Below are 20,430 nucleotides of genomic sequence, written 5' to 3'. Positions count from 1 at the left end.
ACAAATTTAATGACTTTATTTTTGCTTCTGATTTTTTTTGAGTAGTTACTTGTTATTTGTTATTGATAACATACCAAAGCAATTTCAACATTTTTTCAGGAATTTCTTATCGTATTATAGTTAATAAAATAGTTTAAATTTACTGAAAATATTGTTATAATAATTTTGTTGTGCTATGTGTGTGTGTTGTGCCGTGTTTATTTCAAACCTTCTATAGCGGTAGTGATATTGTAATTGTTCGTGTGATAGGTGGTGTGCCATAATATTAAATAATTAGTAAACAAATACATTTTTTTAAAAGGGGGGATAAATTTTCTTCAGTGTTATTATCCTCCGGTCGTTCTATAAAAAAAAAAAACATGTGTTTTGTCATCGGTTAAATCTTAATAGCTTATTATAATGATTCCTCTTGAAGTGTACAAGAGATGATTATGGAATTTTCTGAGAATATTTGCATTTCTCGTTATCTCAGTGATTAATTTAAAATAAGTCTCATGTTAAAACGTTTCTCGCTTCAATCCATGTTTGTGCTTTCTTAATTAAAAATCTTCGATCTTATTAATATAATTTAAAATGTAAACCAAACCGTGATTAAAAATCATTTTTATAGGTATGTTATTGATATAATACATTTATAAGTCATATATGTATGTTTTTGTATATATATATATACACATATTATGTGTGTGTTATGTATATTCTTACCAACTCTTTAAAAAATATTAAAAATTATTGTTATTCATTATGAATAATAATAATTTTAGAATTAAATATTATTTTACGAATCTGTAAATTATAAAATTATAAATTCTTTATAAATTGTTGAAATTATAGTTTTTTGCAATATTGTGTATATATTTTACCTGTAATGTTCTTAAATTCCCTCTTGGTTTAACGGGACGCAATTCGTGTAATCCGGGAGGGAGATCAAGTGAGTTTTACGCCGTACCTGAAGTGTTAGAATTATTTCTCATCATTGATACCCAAAAGTACCGTCGCCCAGTACATCGCATGATGCACTGCAATAGCCACCACAACGACCTAAAAAAGTCGGTGTAGTCTGGTCCTCCAGGTTGGGGGTTTGGCGACGAGCTAACAATCCGTCCCAATAAAAAAACTATTGTTAAGAAACCACAATAAAACAGTGGCAGCTAAAACTCGTAGAGTTGTGAAGGGCACATAAGAAGAAGAAGAAAAATGTATATATACTTTTAAATATTTTGATTCTAAAATTAATTTTATTTAATTTCAGTATTTTAAAATTAAATTTAACCGCAAGTTCCTTATTTTTATTAATATAATCCTTGTTATATCTTAGAGAAATATCACGGGCTTATGCAAATAAAATTTAAATTAATTTAAATTTTTTAGATATTATTCAAAATAATAATACTTACGAATTTAAAATTGAAGATAAATAAAAGACTCTTTGAGTTACCTTTTGAAGTTATTATCAAACAAAATAGAAATGAAGCACTGTAAATACAAGTTCCGACCTAAGAGATAAATGCATTATACATCTGTTTTGAATAACCTTAATATTTCCAACAAAGTCAAAATACTCTAACTTAAATATGTTTTAATATCAAAGTACAATGATTATTGATTCATTTATTTTCAATTACGTAGTAAATAATCTAGATGATTATAATTTTACATCAAAATTATTTTAAAATTTGAACAGATGTCGATCGTTTTTCTATAATATATTATTTACAATTTCAAAGTTTGTACATCTGTTGTTTATTCGAATAATACATTATATACCTTATGTTATGGTCGGTCAACGTCATTCCGTTATTGAACGCGATCCTAAAATGAAACAATCACCAAGGAATATGTTAACATACACGATTTACTCAATTTTTGCGGTAAGCTTATATCACGGAAAATGTATTACTAATATCATACTTTTTATACTTATCATACAAATTTTTAAAATATATAATCCAAAAAATATTAAATTGCCATTTATTGTGTTGATAGTTTATCAAAAATAAATCGAGTTAGAGAGTTAGCAATATTAAATCAAAAATTAAATTATAATTAAATGTTAACATTTAACTTAAATTTTATTTTTTGAAATCGAATTATTTTTAAATATATGACTGCTACTTAAACATCGTTAAGCGTTTTACATTTCGATATTGCAAAATTTTATTTATAATAAAGTATCCTTTATTGAAATTATATTTTATATTTTTGACTAAATGGTTAGTTGCAAATTTTAAATATATATAATAGGGTTAGTTTAGATAACTAATTTGTGTTTTTAATGAAATAATTTTAAAATTATATACTTAAATTTTAAATGGCCATCATACCAGAACTTATTCGTTAAACATTTAAATTGAATAAGATTTTCAGTCCCGTTTTTTAAATGAACATATATTTAATTTTTTTTTATAATTTATAATTTATAATTTAAAATATAAAATTAATGTTAACATAAATTTTAACAAATTATACTATTATGACGTGGTTTAAGGTTTATTAGTATTTCATATATTATTTTTATTTTAAGTATTATAAATATATATATATATATATATATATATATATATATATATATATATATTTTATTATCAAATATTTTTATCCTGGAAATTTTGGATTTTATTTTATGAAACTAAAATAGTTAGACTTAAATGTATTAACATTAAAACTCAAGAAAAATATTTATCCGTTTTTTTTGAAAAATAAAATCTTTAGTTTTATTTCTCTATAATACACTGCGTAAAGATGATAAACGTTCATGGTTATCATATTCATAATAAATTATTTGCAAAAATGTCATAAAATTGTTATATTGATGATGAATTAGAAATACGTGACATTATTCTTTAATATTCTTGTCATTACAATTAATTTCTTGTCTTTTTTTAATAAAAGTTTTCATTACTTTATTTTACTACGGCCTTATGTTTTGTCTGTGAATAACCCATGTTTTTGCATTTCTTTTTTATCTTTGATTATTGGAATATATATACATTATATCTCGCCTTTTTATGTTTTTTTTTCTACCGTCTTGTAATAAACTTTTTGAGTTTAAATTTTATTTCTCTTTTTCTCATTACGTGAATTTTATTTATGATTTTGTTGTCATTAATATAAATAATTATACTTCTGTTACTCCAAGTATCCTACTTATATAATGTTAAAATAATATACAGTGTAACATACATGAATAAATAGTTTTTTCGTTGTAAATATATTAATATATTTTAAGAATATAAACTCTAATAAAAATATTGATTTTATTATACAAATCAAATAAATAAAATAATACTAACTTAAATTAGTATTTCTTCTCAAATTTGTTATACCATCCTACTAATGTCAAAATACAAATTTGAGAATGGATACATAATTATAATATGTTAGTAGATAATCTCGGAATTTAATGAAAAACATTTTGTGTGTCGCACTGGTGTAATTTTATTGTTGTAGACGATGTTAATCTGCTGGTGGGCAATGGTATCGGCTATAGAGCAACCGGACCTAATCGGTCCCGAAGGGGTTTTCGAAAAATCCGTGTTGGATAAGATGAACTCAGAAAAGGGCATGACTAGGGACGTTGCAGAAATGATGGTTGCGGCTGAGTCATTATCTGCGAACGATCCTGGGACGAAAAATCTCAACAAGGCACTAAACATCTTGGATGAGCTTCAAAGGTGTTCGGCAGATTTGTTTGACAAGATGTATGATGACTTCTTGGATATGTATCCATGTTGGCGAATGTACCTATTATCTAATGATGAGGCACAGAAAAATGCCTTATTGAAAGAATACAAAACCCTATTGAGGAGATTCAACAAAAGTCAAGAGAATCTGATCCAAGAATTAGGAGCGCTCGTTGGAATGGAAAAAGCCCTATTGCCGTCAAATGTGTACGTCGATCCCAAAAATAAAGTCCTGCCTACGACAGATGTAGGAGAGATACTCAAAAATTTATGATGATCGCCATTGATATCATGTGTTAATATGGTCAATATGTTAATATTTAATACTTAGGAAATTATTGTCGTAATTATCTGAATTTTACTGTAAAAAAAAATAATAATAATCATAATAAACCATTGATACATTTTTTTTTATTTACAGCGTAAATAATATTTTATATAAGTAAATTATATTCTTGTAAATTGTTAACTATTCTGGGCTCCAATAACTATAAATTGTATTTAATTTCTACTCGGTATTTCCTGAATTATACATTAGAACAATTGTTTGTGTTTATCAACAATTTTGGTTAAACATCAAGTTTCATAAAATAACTTCTCGTATTTCACGGGTTGATGAATAAACATCATTTCTATTTCATCGTAATTTATTATTTGATGCACACCAAAAAAAAAAAATTACAAATTTTTTTTTGCCTACTAAATAATTTGTGTATCATATCTGGTGTATAACTATTTATGCTTACTATTTAATCGAATTCGTTGAATTTTTCGGCAGATATTCAGAAACTACAATATTACTGGTGTTACTTGTTTTAAAAAACTTTTCGTTGTCTATGTAAAAGAAAGGGAGGTGTGATTCAATTCACTGGCGTGTTTCGAACGGAGAAGATTTATGAGACTGGCTGCAGCGAGAGAATAAAAAAATACTTTGTACGATATTGTAATCGGTGTAAAATATATATGTATATGTTATGCTGAACAGTCGAAAAACCAGTAACGCCTCAACCCGACAATCACACCATGGCGCTTATTTTCTCGTATTTATTCTGCGCCCACATAATATTACCTCTCAAATGACTTCTTGGAACCGTCGATCATTTTAGTATCATTATTGTTCTTCCCTTCATCTTATCGATAAAAAACAATAAAAAAAACAAAATAGGTAATATGTTAAATCCGCGTTCTCTCGTGTGAGCACGTAACTTATTAAACTGATAGTGTGCACTGTGTATACAGCATACGCGTCAGTTCTGCATATTTATAACATACAAATGCTTTAGTGTTTTTCCGCCAATTTACCTAATTGTTACGCGTATTAAACACACACTTTACACGCCCGTCCGGATTTGCCGTACCGTAAATAATAACATACGATCCGTGTGAACTGACGAAGCTTCGCGACTAGATGCATATTGTAAAAAGGATAAACAAGCGAACAAACGAACGTACCGGGAACGTGTCGATTTTACAAAGGAAGAGGGCAAGGAAAACGAAAATTTCCCATCGCTTTTCTACTCTGAGCAAACGACGGACGTGTATACAGAGAGCGTTGGTATTCACACGTTTTGTATTTCAATACTTGACACTCGTTAAACCTATTACACACACGTCTCTATGTAGGCAATAAACGTACGAATGCCGTTTAGTTATATATTTATTTATTGTCATAATTATTATTGCATAAAATATAATATTCGAAAATCGTCAACGTCTTTTTTTCTCGTTTGTTATTGCATACTATTCGAGTACAGCACTTCTATATGATTATTATAATTGTATGTCAACATTTGCGTTTTCTTCCCTCCCATAGTTCTTAGTTAATTATACATCTCTTGTGTCGTTATTTTTTTCAGCTCTTGTTTTATTTTATTTTAAATAATGCTTCGTAGTCTCATCTTAGTACATTTTTGTATTGTCTTCAACATTCAACACTGACAATATTGCATAATTCCATAGCTTTATTGCCACTTTTGTTTGTGACTCGGTGCTTGTAAAATGTATGAATGACCTATGTGTATATATTCTTCAATGGTTACCAATCTATTTTGTTTTTCACGTTAACAATTCTTCTAACTAGTCAGCGATGTGACTAAATCCTAATTGTTTGAAACATTAACGAAATCGAATAGAATTTTATTTGTGATTTTAGCTGCCGTGTATTTTGTAGTCATTATAACCATTCCGTTCATATAAAAATCTTATTGAAATAAAGTGATTTTATATATTCAAATCGACCATCAGAAACAAGACATGCATGGCTTTTTTTCTATTAGGTTGTATCAGTTTTTATAAAAAAATTATAATTTTACTACTTACTACAATTACTTTGAATACTGTGTGTTGTATTCTTATACATTTAACAAATTGTATTATGATAAGGTATCAGTGCAGTAAAATATAATTAACAATTTACAAAAACTATAAATAATATTTTAAAAAAATATTAAATATTTTATTTTAATGCTATACAAGATTCAAATTTCAGTAAAGTATATAATACCTGTATTTTTTACACGTTTATTTAACTAAAATTTAAAAAGAATGTGTACAACATTTAATTAATTAAGTAATCACTTAATATTATCTATGATATTTGATTATTTGTAATAAAAATTTTTTAATTATCTAGATATTTCAAAACTTACATGTTCAGTTGTCCATCAATACATAATTATAATTTATTGTTACTTGGTATAATTACTATTAGTCAATGACTAAAATATAAGTAATCGTCTATAATTCTCGATCACGAGGGTTACGCATAACATTAATGTTCATAACAATAAATAATTTCTATAAATACAATTTCTGTTAATGGGAATACGTCAATATTGTCGTATAATAGTTACGTACCTTTTGACTAAAACAAAAAGCAATTATTAGTATAGTGGACTTATCCGCTTTCGTTATGCTACCGCATGTTAAATTATTACGCACCACTGGGAACAGTGATAGGAAGTCTGCCGTGAACACCACTTGGTGCCCAACTGTATAATATACTCTCTGTTCAAAAGCGTTAAAAAGTTATATATATGTATAATTGATGGGTCGAGCCTGATTTTTCGGTGTCGATCCTTACTCGAACTGAATATTGTGTCAAAGTATATTACGAACCCAAACCGAACCAAACTTATAATTTTATTCAAACAAACCTGAGCCGAACTATTAAAATGTTTTATTGAACTAAAATTCAAACTCTTTTTTTTTTTCTTTTATAAATAGATTGAAATTATGAAAATGTACTTAAAAATTAATTTGTAATATTTTTAATGTTGAGGGGCCCTCGTTTACAACTTGTGCTCCGAGATGACGTCTGATGGTGGTGCAGAAGTATTTTGTTTATTTCGTTTTCTATATAAATGCAAACAGTTTCCATGCATCCTTAATCCATTTTCTCACGTTTAGAAATGGTTCGTGCTAAAATAAAAAAGCAGCACCATGTCGTGTCACCCAGAGCCCTCATACTATTTTCTTGTGACAATTTGGCGCTGTTTATGGTTCTTATTTTATCTAGTATACCATTTTTATTTCCCCAACTTGATCGCTGAAGTATGATTTAACTATTTCATAGTCTCGACAACAGTGGTACACAGTGGTTACACGTTTAAACGAACATAACCGAAAACTTTTCTATCTTCGACATAAACTAAAATTTTCGTAAAAAAAATATAAAATATATCTTTTAATTATTTGATGATAAATATTTTATGCGTCTTTATGTCTGGAAGTAAATATATATATATACGTGAGAGATAATTAAATATACGTAAATCGGTCTTGCATGCACACAATTATCATAATAAATTGAATGTAAGAAAATTGTTGAATTCAGTTTATTTCTGTACGAAAAATAACATATGCAATAAAATGCTTTTTGTTAAAATATAATTTTGATAACATTTTTCCGAAAAAAAATAATATTTAAGCAAATTTAGATCTTGAAGATAAGTTATTTATCATCAAGTTGTTGAGTTTATGCGTATACATAAATGCAAGTAGAACATAAATAGTGGACGGTCACTGTGTATTTTAAGCTGTCTATAATTTTATTTAATTTAATATAAGCTTATAAGGCTTAAGGACCTAAAGAGGGTGATCGGATATGGTTAGGTGGTTGGGTCTAATATTTGGAAAAGGGACACAATGACACCGATGGTATATTGTGTTATGAGTTTAGTAAGTAGTGAAAACGTACTTTTGCTTGCGCATCAACGATTAATCATAAACGATAGTGATCGTTATATCGGAATTATAGGATCTCGTTATCTCTTTGAATTGTGTTGATTGTTTCAAAATATATTAAAAGTATTCCTATTATAAGATATCAACGCTTTTATTTGAAAATATTCTACTTGTGATCCATATAAATGTGTTCAAATAATGAATAAAAGTATTATTTTCGTAACATATTTATGTTACACGTTATATTTTAAATATTAATATATCAAATTGTATTTTTTTTTTCATTTAGTTCCGTCCAATAATATGAGGAGAGACACAAAACTGAGACATCAAAGGCATTTGGGACAACCACTACCACACCCAGAAGCATACATATCCTATGATTACAATATGAATCCAGTAAGTGTACGAAATTATGGTTTTTATTATCGAATAATTTAATATAATTATAATTTTAAGAGGGAGTTAGAGAATACGAGAAAGAGTACTGAAAATTAATAATATAACCATACATATACGGAAATTTAATCTTACAGTTGTCTGCAAAGACTCATATTAATATTATAACAGTTTTGCTCATCTACTTATATACTTAGTATATATACAGTATTTATATACGTATATTGTAATTTATTCGCCTAAGTACGTATGTAATTTATTAATTATTTTGAGGTAGGTTTTCGTATTCAATTTTTGATGGATACTATAGTGTTTTGTCATTATTTTATTTATTGGGATTGTTCTATGAATAAATTTCTATACATTTTAAATAAAACAATATTAAGAGATTAAAAGAAAGCTTTTCAATTTTTTATTTGATACTAACAATAGAATTTTTCCATTATTGCATATGTGCTTGTGTCTGTATATTTAAATAAAACTTGACAGCGCATAAACGTATATTGTATACTAACCTTTTAGAAACCACGATTATATATTTTTATTTCAAAATTAACTTAACATATATTTTATTTTTCTTCTTCTTTTTTTTATTTAAAGTAAAGGTTTCAACATATTGTAGTCAGTCTGCAATTAGAACAAGATTAAAAGAAACAAGAATGAAATATTTACAGATATTTACAATTTATGGCTAATACATGAAATGGAAAAAATTATAAATTATTTCGGTATTTTCTTCGCTGAGAACAAGTCGGATGGAAGTTAAGTTGATTGTTGAAGATTTTTTCATACAAAAATAGCATAAGTTTCCGCTGTGTAGGTGTTAGTCTTGGAAGGAAATGAGAATTGATGATTTTCGTGTTCTATGATTACCGCAAAACCCACTCCATTGGAATTTTTGAATGCGTCTGTTTATACGTATTATTATTACTATACGTATTAGTGCACTGCTGGATTCAGTGGCGTACATTCAATCTTGTTCGGGGGGGGGGGGGGGGGGATTAACAAAAATAATCGTTATCTTTTTTTTTTTTTCGTTGCATAGATTAATTAAATAAATAACTGCTATAAATAGATATTATTTTATACAACTATTTTACCAATTTACAGTTTACTTTTACATTACAATAAATTAATAGCTATTGGAATATAAAAACAGCATAGTTAACAAAACTTTTCAAACATCTATAAATTTAAATATTTAACTATCATAATATTTGTATTGTTGTATATTTTAAGTTCAAAGCGTAATAATGAAACTACGAATATATTACTCGTCATCAATAGTAAAACAATTTTTTTTTTTCTGGCCCTGGAGGGGGTTTGAACACAGAACCCCCCCCCATCCCCGTATGTACACCACTGGCTGGAGTATTGTTAGGACATTATCGCAGATAAGAAATTACGAAGAACGATGTTATCAGTGGAATGTTAAGTGTTAGTTGTGTATTGATATAAGGAGACCACAATGAAGGGGGAGATAAACGCTGTATTTTGGTCAAAAAACCTATATTTTATTTTTTCTTATTTGTAAATTTGAATTTATTCAAACTGATCGTGTTCAATTAAGTAAGCACGTGTTGAAAAAATTTACTTTTTAAGTGCAAATTAAAATTATATATTATACCATATAATAAACTATTTAAATTTCAAAATAATTCGCAATGTTATAGTATTAAAGTGCAATAAAGCATGCTACTAATTAATATATTCGTGTTCTAATGACCGTAATATTGTCAATAAATACAAATTATAACATTCAAAGAGCTATAAGCTATATTGTGCTAAAGTGTATATTTATAAACTTTAATATTAAACCACTGCAATAATCCAATACAATGAATACCTATATAATAAAATCATTGCTTTAAAATATTACTATGTATCACCTTACAAGGCTTCCTGTAAATACTATTTTGAATTGCATATAATTCCGTTCGAAAACAAAAGACGTTGGATTTTGATTATGTACGAAAACAACAGACTTTGTTAAATTTTATTATTATATAAAATTATATAGCTTCGTTTCCATTGTAATATGATAATACTTCCACTCGCCACCCATGTATAAATAATACTTAACACAAAATCATAAGAGGAAATATTAAATATGAGAAATACATGCCTACTAATTGTATACGAGAAGGGGTAATAAATATATTCGTGTTAACATCAAATTAATTTTTTCTAAGAACTCGATTGAAAAAGTTTCCAGTTAATTATATTACAGTGAAACCTTTCTTAACGAACACCTCCAAATATCGGACGTTTTTCGGGAACAGGGACATTTTCACTAATTTTCTGTAAGAAAACCTCTAAATAACGGACTCAATTTCTGAAGTTGATAATTTTTATCGTAAGTTAAAAATAATTGTGGAATACTTAAATAAAAGTCTACGCTAGTAAGTTATATTTTATTACATACATTATTATAAAGTAGATATACGAGTACTATACAGAAAATAGTATAACTTATCTTATACATCCAGTCATTGAAATATTACAGCTTCGACCGTCGAAGTTCGACGAAATGTTGTCATATTAGTATTTAGTTATGTTTATAATGCCAATACAAACGTATTTTTTTCCCCATAAATGTTAATTTTTATGATGTTTGTATTTAATTAATGTAAAAATTAAACTTTTCTAAATTATTTTTGAATTTAATTTATAATTCTTATTTAATAAAAATAATATATCACCCTCTAAAAAGCGAACAAAATTTCAACGATTTGACAGTGTCCGGATTTAAAGGTTTTACTGCAGTCGACATTTGTATAATTTATAATGCGTGTAAAGATATGGCCTAAATTTATTTTGCTAGTAATTTTAACTTCTTACGTTACATTATACATATAATTATATTAGGTAATTATATTACCTAATATAATTCAAAATGTTTATGCTACCCATATTTGTATAAAAATTGTTGTGACCTATGTATTATAAATCGGTCCTAAAAATCTTGTCTTAAAATATATCAGAAATATAATTTTTAATGATATTAAAGAATGACTCCGTGTAATCAAATAACAAATATCGATCATCAGAGATGTGCATAATTCTGAAAATCAATTAAAAATATGTGTAATAGAATAATAATGTTGTATCTTGGCTTTCTCAAATTTAAAAACATTAGCCAAAACGGAAAAACTACTTCTTTTATTCCCTTTTCCACTGATTTAACATATTCTCATTTTTATGATATGTGAAAATAGTGCAATGCATTTTGAAAAGTAGAACCAATTATAAGCATATCATTTTTTGTACTCCCGATAAACTGGAGTTTATGTATATATTATTCGTTTGAATTTGTGAGAATGTGTATATATTATGATATGACGCTGTAATACGATAATATATAAACACATATTATATAGATGAACTATAGCGGCCTGTCCGTACAAGTTGTTTTTTATAATCTTCTTATTCGATTTACTGTGCATGATGCTGCGCAGCAGTAGGTTCCGCGTTCTTTAGATATAATTTTACATTTTTTAATAGGATTTTACAGTGAGCAAAATAGACCGAAAAGAATCAAACTTTAATGTGTATTTTACGATTATGAAATTAAAATTAAAAATCAGAAATTGATAACTGTGTTCTGGAAATGAAAGGAGATATACCACCGCATACGCATGTATATAGTTTTCTTTTTTCCCTTGACCAAGTAAAGCTATTTTTTTTTATGTATAAACTTACACACTGACAGCTTCTGTACGTATATGTAGTATTTTTTATTTTATCATTTTTTTACCCCGTATACCTATTCTGTTGGCGTGAAACGACCGTATTAATTACGAAAATTATCCAGAGGATAGCGTGTCACTGTTGTATAGCTATTCCGCTGCGGTTATGTACGCTATGTGCACGCAAAATCAAAATAATAACACATAACAACTGCATCATCACCATACACAATATACATACATTATGTGTGTGTGTGTGTATTCTGCGACAAATATATTATGTTATGTACCCAAGAGTCGGCCTAAATTATTCTACAGATGTAATATTTACCCTGTCTTTTCGTGCATCTATCACACTATATAATTATAGGTATGACAATATAAGTATTTTTATTAATATAATTTTATTATGTTATATATTAGCGCAATAAATTTTATTCTATATACCCAACACATTTCAATAAATTTCCGTTGATTAACAAAAGTAAAATTACAGACCAAATATTGATTGAATGTTAAGCAGATACAATTGCGTTCAATCATTCTTTGTTACAAGCCATTGATGAGTTATTATTGTTTTTTATACGAAAGTAAAATCGGTTCTATCAGAAAACGGTTATGAGTAAATCTTTAATAGGTTTATTGTATGTGGGTCTTGTATGCTCGACCTTTAGTGTAAATCTATGTACATTTTTTTTCATTATGAATGGGTTATTGTCTGTGTTAAAATATCAATTTTTATTATGCCCAAAATTTCATAATCTTCTTCCCCTTCGCTTTTCTCCCGATTATTTGAGATTGGCCACCTTTGTCCTTAACCTCCACTGGTATCGATTTTCTACATCCCCTATAATATGATTAAAAAAATAAGAACATTTGTGTTTTTATCGACAAGGCTAAATTTTCATTTAGTTTTACTGAATTTGTTGAAAAGATTACATATTTATGTATTGTCTGGCTAACCCGATATATAACTACAATACATACGAAACCGAAAAAACATGTTTTAAACAAATAAGGTTTCCACTCAGCTCAGATTTAAAAATGATATAACACATTAGTATTACCTGCATAGAGAGTAATAAGGTGTATTGCTTTCTTACAAATAATTGTATTTAACAATGGACAAAAATAATAAACAAATAAATAAATGAAGACGAAGAAGCCCATGGGGTAGAAAGTATCTATTTAATTCGTTCCGTGTCTGTGGTGCTCGAAGGGCATTTTTCTTGGACTTTTAGTTTATTTACGAATTAACACGCGTAACCGACACAGCGTAACAACGCACGTTGAACGATCGAATGTGTGTGCATGCACTTATATATATATATTGTACGTGTATGTTCATGCCTACAGGAGGACCTCTTTTTCTCGTTTTATTATATATTATATACTGAAAATGATTCGGAATCAATCGAATGCTGCCATCGTTACAGTTGTGTAGAGCTCGTTCCAGTTCGTTACGTTCGACGTACGACTCGCAGGTTCAAGGATTACTCGTTTAATCTGCTTTAGTCTGTCAAAATGTGTCTTAATCTATATACATCGTTACATGAACACTGTTTGCGATGTTTTTATCTTAATCCTTCTCACATCAACAGGATATTTTTTAAGAACGATCATCATAGAAAACGAAACAAAACTATACAATAATTACAATAATATGCTTTCATCTCGAAACTAACTTTTAACTTTGTTATATAATCGAATATAGTTTATTTTTATAAAACAATGTCTCTACGCGTACGTAATATCGATAACAATTGTCATATGTCTAATGTACAGTTATTATTAACCATTATTAACACATATCTAGTGATTTATAATTAATTGAATTATGTATAATTGTTGGTCCATTGTATTAATTGTTTAGGACAGGTCAACCATTAAAATTCCATTTAGGAGTTAAAATCCCTTTTAAGCTCAAGTCGTACATTTTAAAAGTACTTGATGATATAAAAAAAAACACTCATTAAAAATCGTTTAAAATCAGTAGACAGTCGCTTTAATATTCTTTCCACTAACTTTTCCGCCAGATGACTAATTGCTTTAAAAACATTTTTTTTTTCACACAACTACTGGACGCTTATTATTTTTAATCTCTTTCTTTCTCCAAATTACAGTATTCAACTAAGAATCAATACCGTTGTGGATTTAATTTCAATGATTTTTGTCAAATTACTTTTTAAACATTTGAAATTTTCCCTTTCCCAAAACGGGAATTATTTAGTTTTAATCGATTTAAACATTTTTAACCACTACTTACACTGCGGTATAGTATTTTCTACTTCTATTCTTCTCGTTCCATTAATAATTCTCCATCAGCCCAGATACAGGTACAGAGTATACAGATTATGAACCTGTGCTGTGAATTGAGTATCACACGGCCAAAAAGTCTTCGTATATATATATATTTCTACCAGCTTGTCCACGTAATTTAATATCGCAAAATATTCGATAATATCACTTATTGTGTGTAAGTTTGTCTGTGTTCCGAGGCCGGTACATAATATGTAGTAGCGAGGGAGAAACTAGAGTAGGTTAGGTAGATCTCAATTTTCTACATTAATAATATTTCCTGTGTTGTATTTAGTACCAAGGAAACAAAGGATTTGGGCCGAAAACCGGATTGCCAGTACAAGATAACCACAAACCAATATTTACGAACTGTATGGACTACCACCCCAGCGTTAAGGAAGAACAACCGACCAATACTTATGTGTTCACTGTAAGTAAATTTTAATAATAAAAATAATATGATATAAAGAAATTGAAAGAGATAGGTACTAAGTAATAAGTGTATGAGTGTGATTTTATAATACCCAAGTAACGATAGATAGTAATTTTTTGAATTGTATGCAAATTATGAGGCTGAAACAATTTTTTAAATAATAGGTACGAATATATTAAACCCGATAATTTCTACGTAATTAAACTTAAAATAACTTAAAATTAATTTAAATACAAATATATTAATTACATATTACATTTTATGTTCTTAAAAAAGTAATAGAAACATTTTTTCTTATATATTTATATAATTCACAGAATAAAGAATACGTTAATAATAAACAATTAGTCAGTTTATTAAGACGTCTTTTACTTTTCATGAAGTATTCAACTATATAGTGTCGATTAAAAATAACTAAAATATAAATTAATAGCGCATACTTGTACTAGTATAATACCATTCTATGTTTTGTTAATTTCGACAATTAGTTTTCATGGCCATTAAAGTTTCGATCTTAAACAAAACAAAGAATAAATTGGTCTTACAATATTTATATTATTTATCTACTTACTAACCTATTTTCAAAATTTCATGCTGCCCTATCAATTGGTTGAAAATTTAACACAGTGGTTTTCTGGATGGATTTTTTTTTCGTATTTATTTTTATGATTATTGTAAAAAAACTTTCGAAGTTGGAGTAATATTTACAAGACTCTAGTTTTCTACATATTTGATTCTTTAATAATTTTATTGGTTTCTACAATATTCAATTTTAATTTTCTATACCTGAAATATCGAAAATTCTTAAAGATTAATAAATGCCAGAAGAAACCTTTTTTTAAGTCAGAGGTTCCCAACCAGGGTGCCGCGGCACACTAGGGTATCACGAGATTAAATTTAGAGTGCCGCAAAAATATTTGAAATATAAATTTATTTTTTAAACGCCTTCATGAAAAATATAGTACTGTGAGTGATCAAACAGACTATACTCTATGTCCATAGTATATAACCTATTGTGTATAATTAATTAGGTATATACAATATAATTTAATGAATTAATTATAAACACATATAATTTTTACATAGTCATACTGAGATGTTCAATCAATTTTAATTTTCATACTGGCTCGATTGTTATCGATTTGATGTGAACTGTTTTAAAGTTATTTACGGTGAAATAGATGTAACTTTATCTTATCTTGATTGTTTATTATTGCTAAATAAAATCGAAGTTACAAAATATAAATTTAAATATACGATATATTAGTATTGCATATTCAGTATAAACTATAGAGTATAGGGCAGGGGTGGCGAACCCATGGCACGCGTGCTAAAAATGGCATGTTGACCAAATTTTAATGGCACGCGCAAAAAATTGAAATTGTACAAAAAAATTTTTTTTGCTATTTATAAAATGTTGGTTATAAGAAATTCAAATAAACAAATTATATATGTTTTAAAAATGACAATATTCTTTATGCTTTCATATTTTTCGTCAACCTATGTTTGTGAAAGCTTATTCGCCATAAAAAATGTAATTAAATCGAAGAGAAAAAAGGTTTTGACCAACAAATGATTGCTGTTTGTGTTTCACTAAGAATAACTATAATTTAATAAATATAATGTAATAAATCTGTAATTTTGTTAATAGTCTTAAAAAATATAATTTTCTTTGGGTACGTAAACGGTTTTCAAAACCTGAAAAGGAAAAATTTGGCACTTGAACCTAAAAAGGTTCGCCACCCCTGGTATAGGGCATAGGCTATAGGGTGCCTCCAAATTTTTAGAAAATAATAAAGGATGCCGTGAGCCAAAAAAAGTTGGGAACCTCTGTTTTAAGTATTAATAATGAAATTGATATTGTAGATAATTCAAACTAATTTTTAAAAGCGTTATATTTAAATTGCAGCATAATTCACTGTTTTAAATAACCGAATTTTTGTTTCGTATCTAATATTATTTTAAATTATTTTTCAACCCTTATTCTCTACACAATTATTGTTTCTCTCTTTATCAATTACTTTTAAATTCACCTTTGGTTGTGTTTATTCATAACTTAAATAATCATGAATAAAAAAAAATAAATAAAAAAAATGGAAATATTTTTCAATGACTTAACTCTAAAATATTTAAAGTGATATTTACTCGGCATTGCCAATTTGTGCTAACTGTACGTTTGCTTCCATAAAATGTTAATTACATCTTATAAAAACTACCGCTTTTTAAACCGTGTATATTATACTTAGTCTTTTATTAAATCATAATATATTTTTCATTTTATGTTATAACGATTTAATTCTTTTAACTTTTTTCGTCGTAATTATTTTATTGAAAATAGCTACTTGATCGTTGAAAACATTTATTACTAAAAAATAAAAATAAAACTTGTGGCCGTATTGAAACAAGAGATACAACTTAGGTTTTAGTAAAATTATGTTTCAGCTATTGTATAAAAATCTGGTTAGTTCGTTAATAAATCACATTTTTTAATGTACACTAAAAAATATGCAATATTATTTTGTTATGCTCTATAAATAATCTCTCAGAATAGACCACATATGAAACAGCATTAGTTGTTTTCTTTTATAAAACATCATATGCTATTCTTTTATTTTATTTAAATTATTAATTATTCCTCAACTATGTGTAGGTTATTAATTATATAAATAAATGTCATCAACTTCCTAGAAGTCTCGATTTGTCAGTTAATATTGTATACCCGTTGGGCGTTGGCATTCCATTTTTGAATAGAAACATAATTTAAAGAAAAAATATTTAACAACAAAATAACCTAAATTAATTTATAACTTAATGATAAACAAATAAATCATATTCAATTCCAAGGCATTACAATATACCTATATTAAAAATTAAATTCTGTTAATTATTTGTATTTTGTTTTCAAAAAATTTAACCAAAATCCTCAACGTGATCCAAAAATGTACACATTTTATAATTAAAATTTGTTTTAAATTGTACTATACAAGAATAATAAAATAATAAATGCTCGTATTAAAAAATTACTATTGATGCCAATAATAGAAACAATCCAATACCAATAATTAAACAGACGTGTCTACCATTTATATATTTAACAAATGGGTATAGACTATTTTACAACAACGTTGATAGTATACTATGTATTATACTATTATGAATGTTACGTGGGAAAACAAATGTGTTAAAAATTAAATACGAGTCGGCATAGTAAATATAGTTGTTAAATTGATGATACCTTTGCAATTATAACGACTACTCGTATGTTGAATCAGTTCTTTAATAAATATGTGTTTGTGTGTGTGTACATAAATACAGTGGACCTCAATTATCCGTGTTCGTGATTAGCCGTGCTCACTTTTCCAAAATTATCGTCGTTCAAAATGTTTCGTCTAAAAAGTTTTATTAGGTGGGACGAACGTATTTTTATATTATGTACATAATACACATTATCAAAAAACATAAACAACTTTTTCAATTATATGAATATGGTCATATATGTCACAGGTAGATAAGAGTTATTTAAGATTAATAGAGACTATTAATAGAGGTTCTTCAACGATCATATTTATCTAATCACGTTATAACTAATACCATTGATTACAAATACTATCTATAATCAATGCTAATACATATGAGAAATTTTCAATTCTGTCGAATTTGCTCCATACTATGTAGTGTGTTTTTACCATTTGCTATAGCCAAAAATAGTCATTGAAATAATAACATTGTACACACTTAATGCATTCAACATTGTTATTAGGTCAAAGCGTTTGACAAGGACCCGCCGGAGAATGGGGGCACGATCAGCAACTACACATTCGTCGCACCGCCCGGCGAACGTCCAAAGTTCTCCATCGACCGGTTGACCGGTGTGATCACCACCCGATACGTAAGTATTTCTTATCGTTTATACGAGGTAGTTTTATATCTCCTCCTACACAGAAAGACTTACATGAACACTTTTTTTGGTATTCGTAGATGTTCGATCGAGACGAGCCGACTCGCGAAAAAGAAGTGTATCTGACGGTCAGGGCCACGGACAACGGAAAACCAACCCTGGACGATGTGTGCACCATTAAGGTGACTATCGAGGATGAGAACGACAACTCACCGGTTTTCGACAAAGTGGTAAGTTAAGTTCCTGCCATTGTTAGACATAAACACGTTATTCGTTTACGTTATAATGTAATGCACTCGTGCCTGCCATACCTACCCGTAACAATATAATACGTTATGCTAATAATATTGTGTACTAACAGTATTTATTTAACTCTCCAAAAATACAGGCCTACCGTGGATTCAACTACAAGGTATCTACATTTTCTGCATGCACCGTCGAGTATATTATACATTTTTTCGTTTCATTTTTATTCATCGTTGTTCGTCGCTCTGTTATATTTTTTTCATTTTTTATTCTCTGCATGCATTTTGTTCGAACGCCGTCATTAGCTAACCGTCGAGCTGATATTTGATTCAATGGCAACTTGATAAAATCAGTTTTGTTTTGATTTTTCTACACATACATGACTGGTTATGTTTATTCTCAATGTTTGTAGTCAGTTATGTTTTAAATGTTAGCACAGTACTCCATACATTTTTATGATTCTAAACTACAGCATAAATTTATTACAATTCATCTCATGCGTGTCGTATTTTGATTTAATTATTTTTCATTAACTGTTTTTAAACGATATTTTAAATCTGGTGAATGATTGTTTATATTTTTTTTTCACCGTATAGTTTTACGCTGAATCTGTTCCTCAAGATTTAGGAGTGGGAAGTGAAGTGATGAGGATATCAGCCACCGATATCGACGACGGTTTGAACAGTGCCATAATATACGAACTGTCAGCCAGAGTGCCCGTAGACACTAATTATTTCCGTATCAACTCAAACACTGGTGTTATTCACTTAGACCGCACGATTGATGTAAGTATTATGTACATACTGTACATACTAGTACACTCGATCGGGCAAACTATAATTAATATAAACACAACCATAAATAATATTAAATTATATTAATAAATTATGTTTGTAATTTGTTCCTTTTTAAGAGAGAACCTGGCTACAAGTTCAAGATGCGTGCCACTGCTACCGATAAAGGTTCAGTTCCTAGGTCGTCTACAATGGATCTAGAAATCATGGTAGTTGAATCCCATAAAAAAGCACCGACGTTTATATCCGTTATCCCAGAAGGGATTATTTATCTACCAGAAAACTTGGCTAATTTTAGTTACGACATAGCCACCATCATAGCAGCGTAAGTGCCCTCCCTAATCCCGTGTTGAGATTAATAAGCAATTTAAACCAGACGAGATGTTAATTTATTAATGTTTCGCGTTTTAGATCAAATACGGATGAAAAATCCCCAGTTTTCGAATTAGTAATCGGTCGGACAGAACAATCAAACAAATTGAACACATTCCGATTAGAATCTGAAGGAAACACTGCTCATATCAGATTGTCGAGAACAATGGACTATGAATCTGTATCTGAGTACAATCTCAACATTCGAATCCAGGTAAAATATATGTTCCTGGTTGCAAATAGATGTGTTCACAAATATCAGTGCTTTGTTTATAAATAATGCAATATTATGATTTGTTTTATTGTGTTATGCATTATACCACGGTCTTCAAACTATGTTGAACTTGGCATGAGTTATTTTTTTTAGTTAATTTTTATTGATTCTGAACCATAAATGTGTGTACAAATCCGTAATTTAAACCATAGACCATTT

General features: G+C 28.1%; 2 protein-coding genes across 5 annotated transcripts in view; both read left to right on the top strand.

Moving 5' to 3' along the window:
• Nucleotides 1-20,430, top strand: part of LOC112692429 (DE-cadherin) — a 77,960-nt gene that overhangs the window by 51,684 nt on the left and 5,846 nt on the right. For 3 of the 4 annotated variants that reach the window (XM_025567107.1, XM_025567108.1, XM_025567111.1), the window contains 8 exons: nucleotides 8,158-8,267; nucleotides 14,550-14,684; nucleotides 18,448-18,576; nucleotides 18,666-18,815; nucleotides 18,974-18,997; nucleotides 19,428-19,616; nucleotides 19,745-19,950; nucleotides 20,037-20,211. In XM_025567107.1, the coding sequence (XP_025422892.1) occupies nucleotides 8,158-8,267; nucleotides 14,550-14,684; nucleotides 18,448-18,576; nucleotides 18,666-18,815; nucleotides 18,974-18,997; nucleotides 19,428-19,616; nucleotides 19,745-19,950; nucleotides 20,037-20,211 (1,118 nt within the window). The remainder of the gene's footprint in view (nucleotides 1-8,157; nucleotides 8,268-14,549; nucleotides 14,685-18,447; nucleotides 18,577-18,665; nucleotides 18,816-18,973; nucleotides 18,998-19,427; nucleotides 19,617-19,744; nucleotides 19,951-20,036; nucleotides 20,212-20,430) is intronic. The other variant, XM_025567109.1, reaches the window with a different exon arrangement.
• LOC112692430 lies at nucleotides 1,791-4,097 on the top strand. Its single transcript, XM_025567112.1, has 2 exons — nucleotides 1,791-1,871; nucleotides 3,451-4,097. Exons 1-2 carry the CDS (start codon nucleotides 1,818-1,820, stop codon nucleotides 3,955-3,957), a joined length of 561 nt encoding a protein of 186 aa, XP_025422897.1. The 5' UTR covers nucleotides 1,791-1,817; the 3' UTR covers nucleotides 3,958-4,097.

The sequence above is a fragment of the Sipha flava genome, unplaced genomic scaffold (genome assembly GCF_003268045.1).
Source record: "Sipha flava isolate LNK unplaced genomic scaffold, YSA_version1 73_pilon_pilon, whole genome shotgun sequence".
In the NCBI taxonomy this organism is placed as follows: Eukaryota; Metazoa; Arthropoda; class Insecta; order Hemiptera; family Aphididae; genus Sipha; species Sipha flava.
Note: the sequence above shows the minus strand (reverse complement) of the source record. Positions and strands in the feature narration are given on the sequence as shown.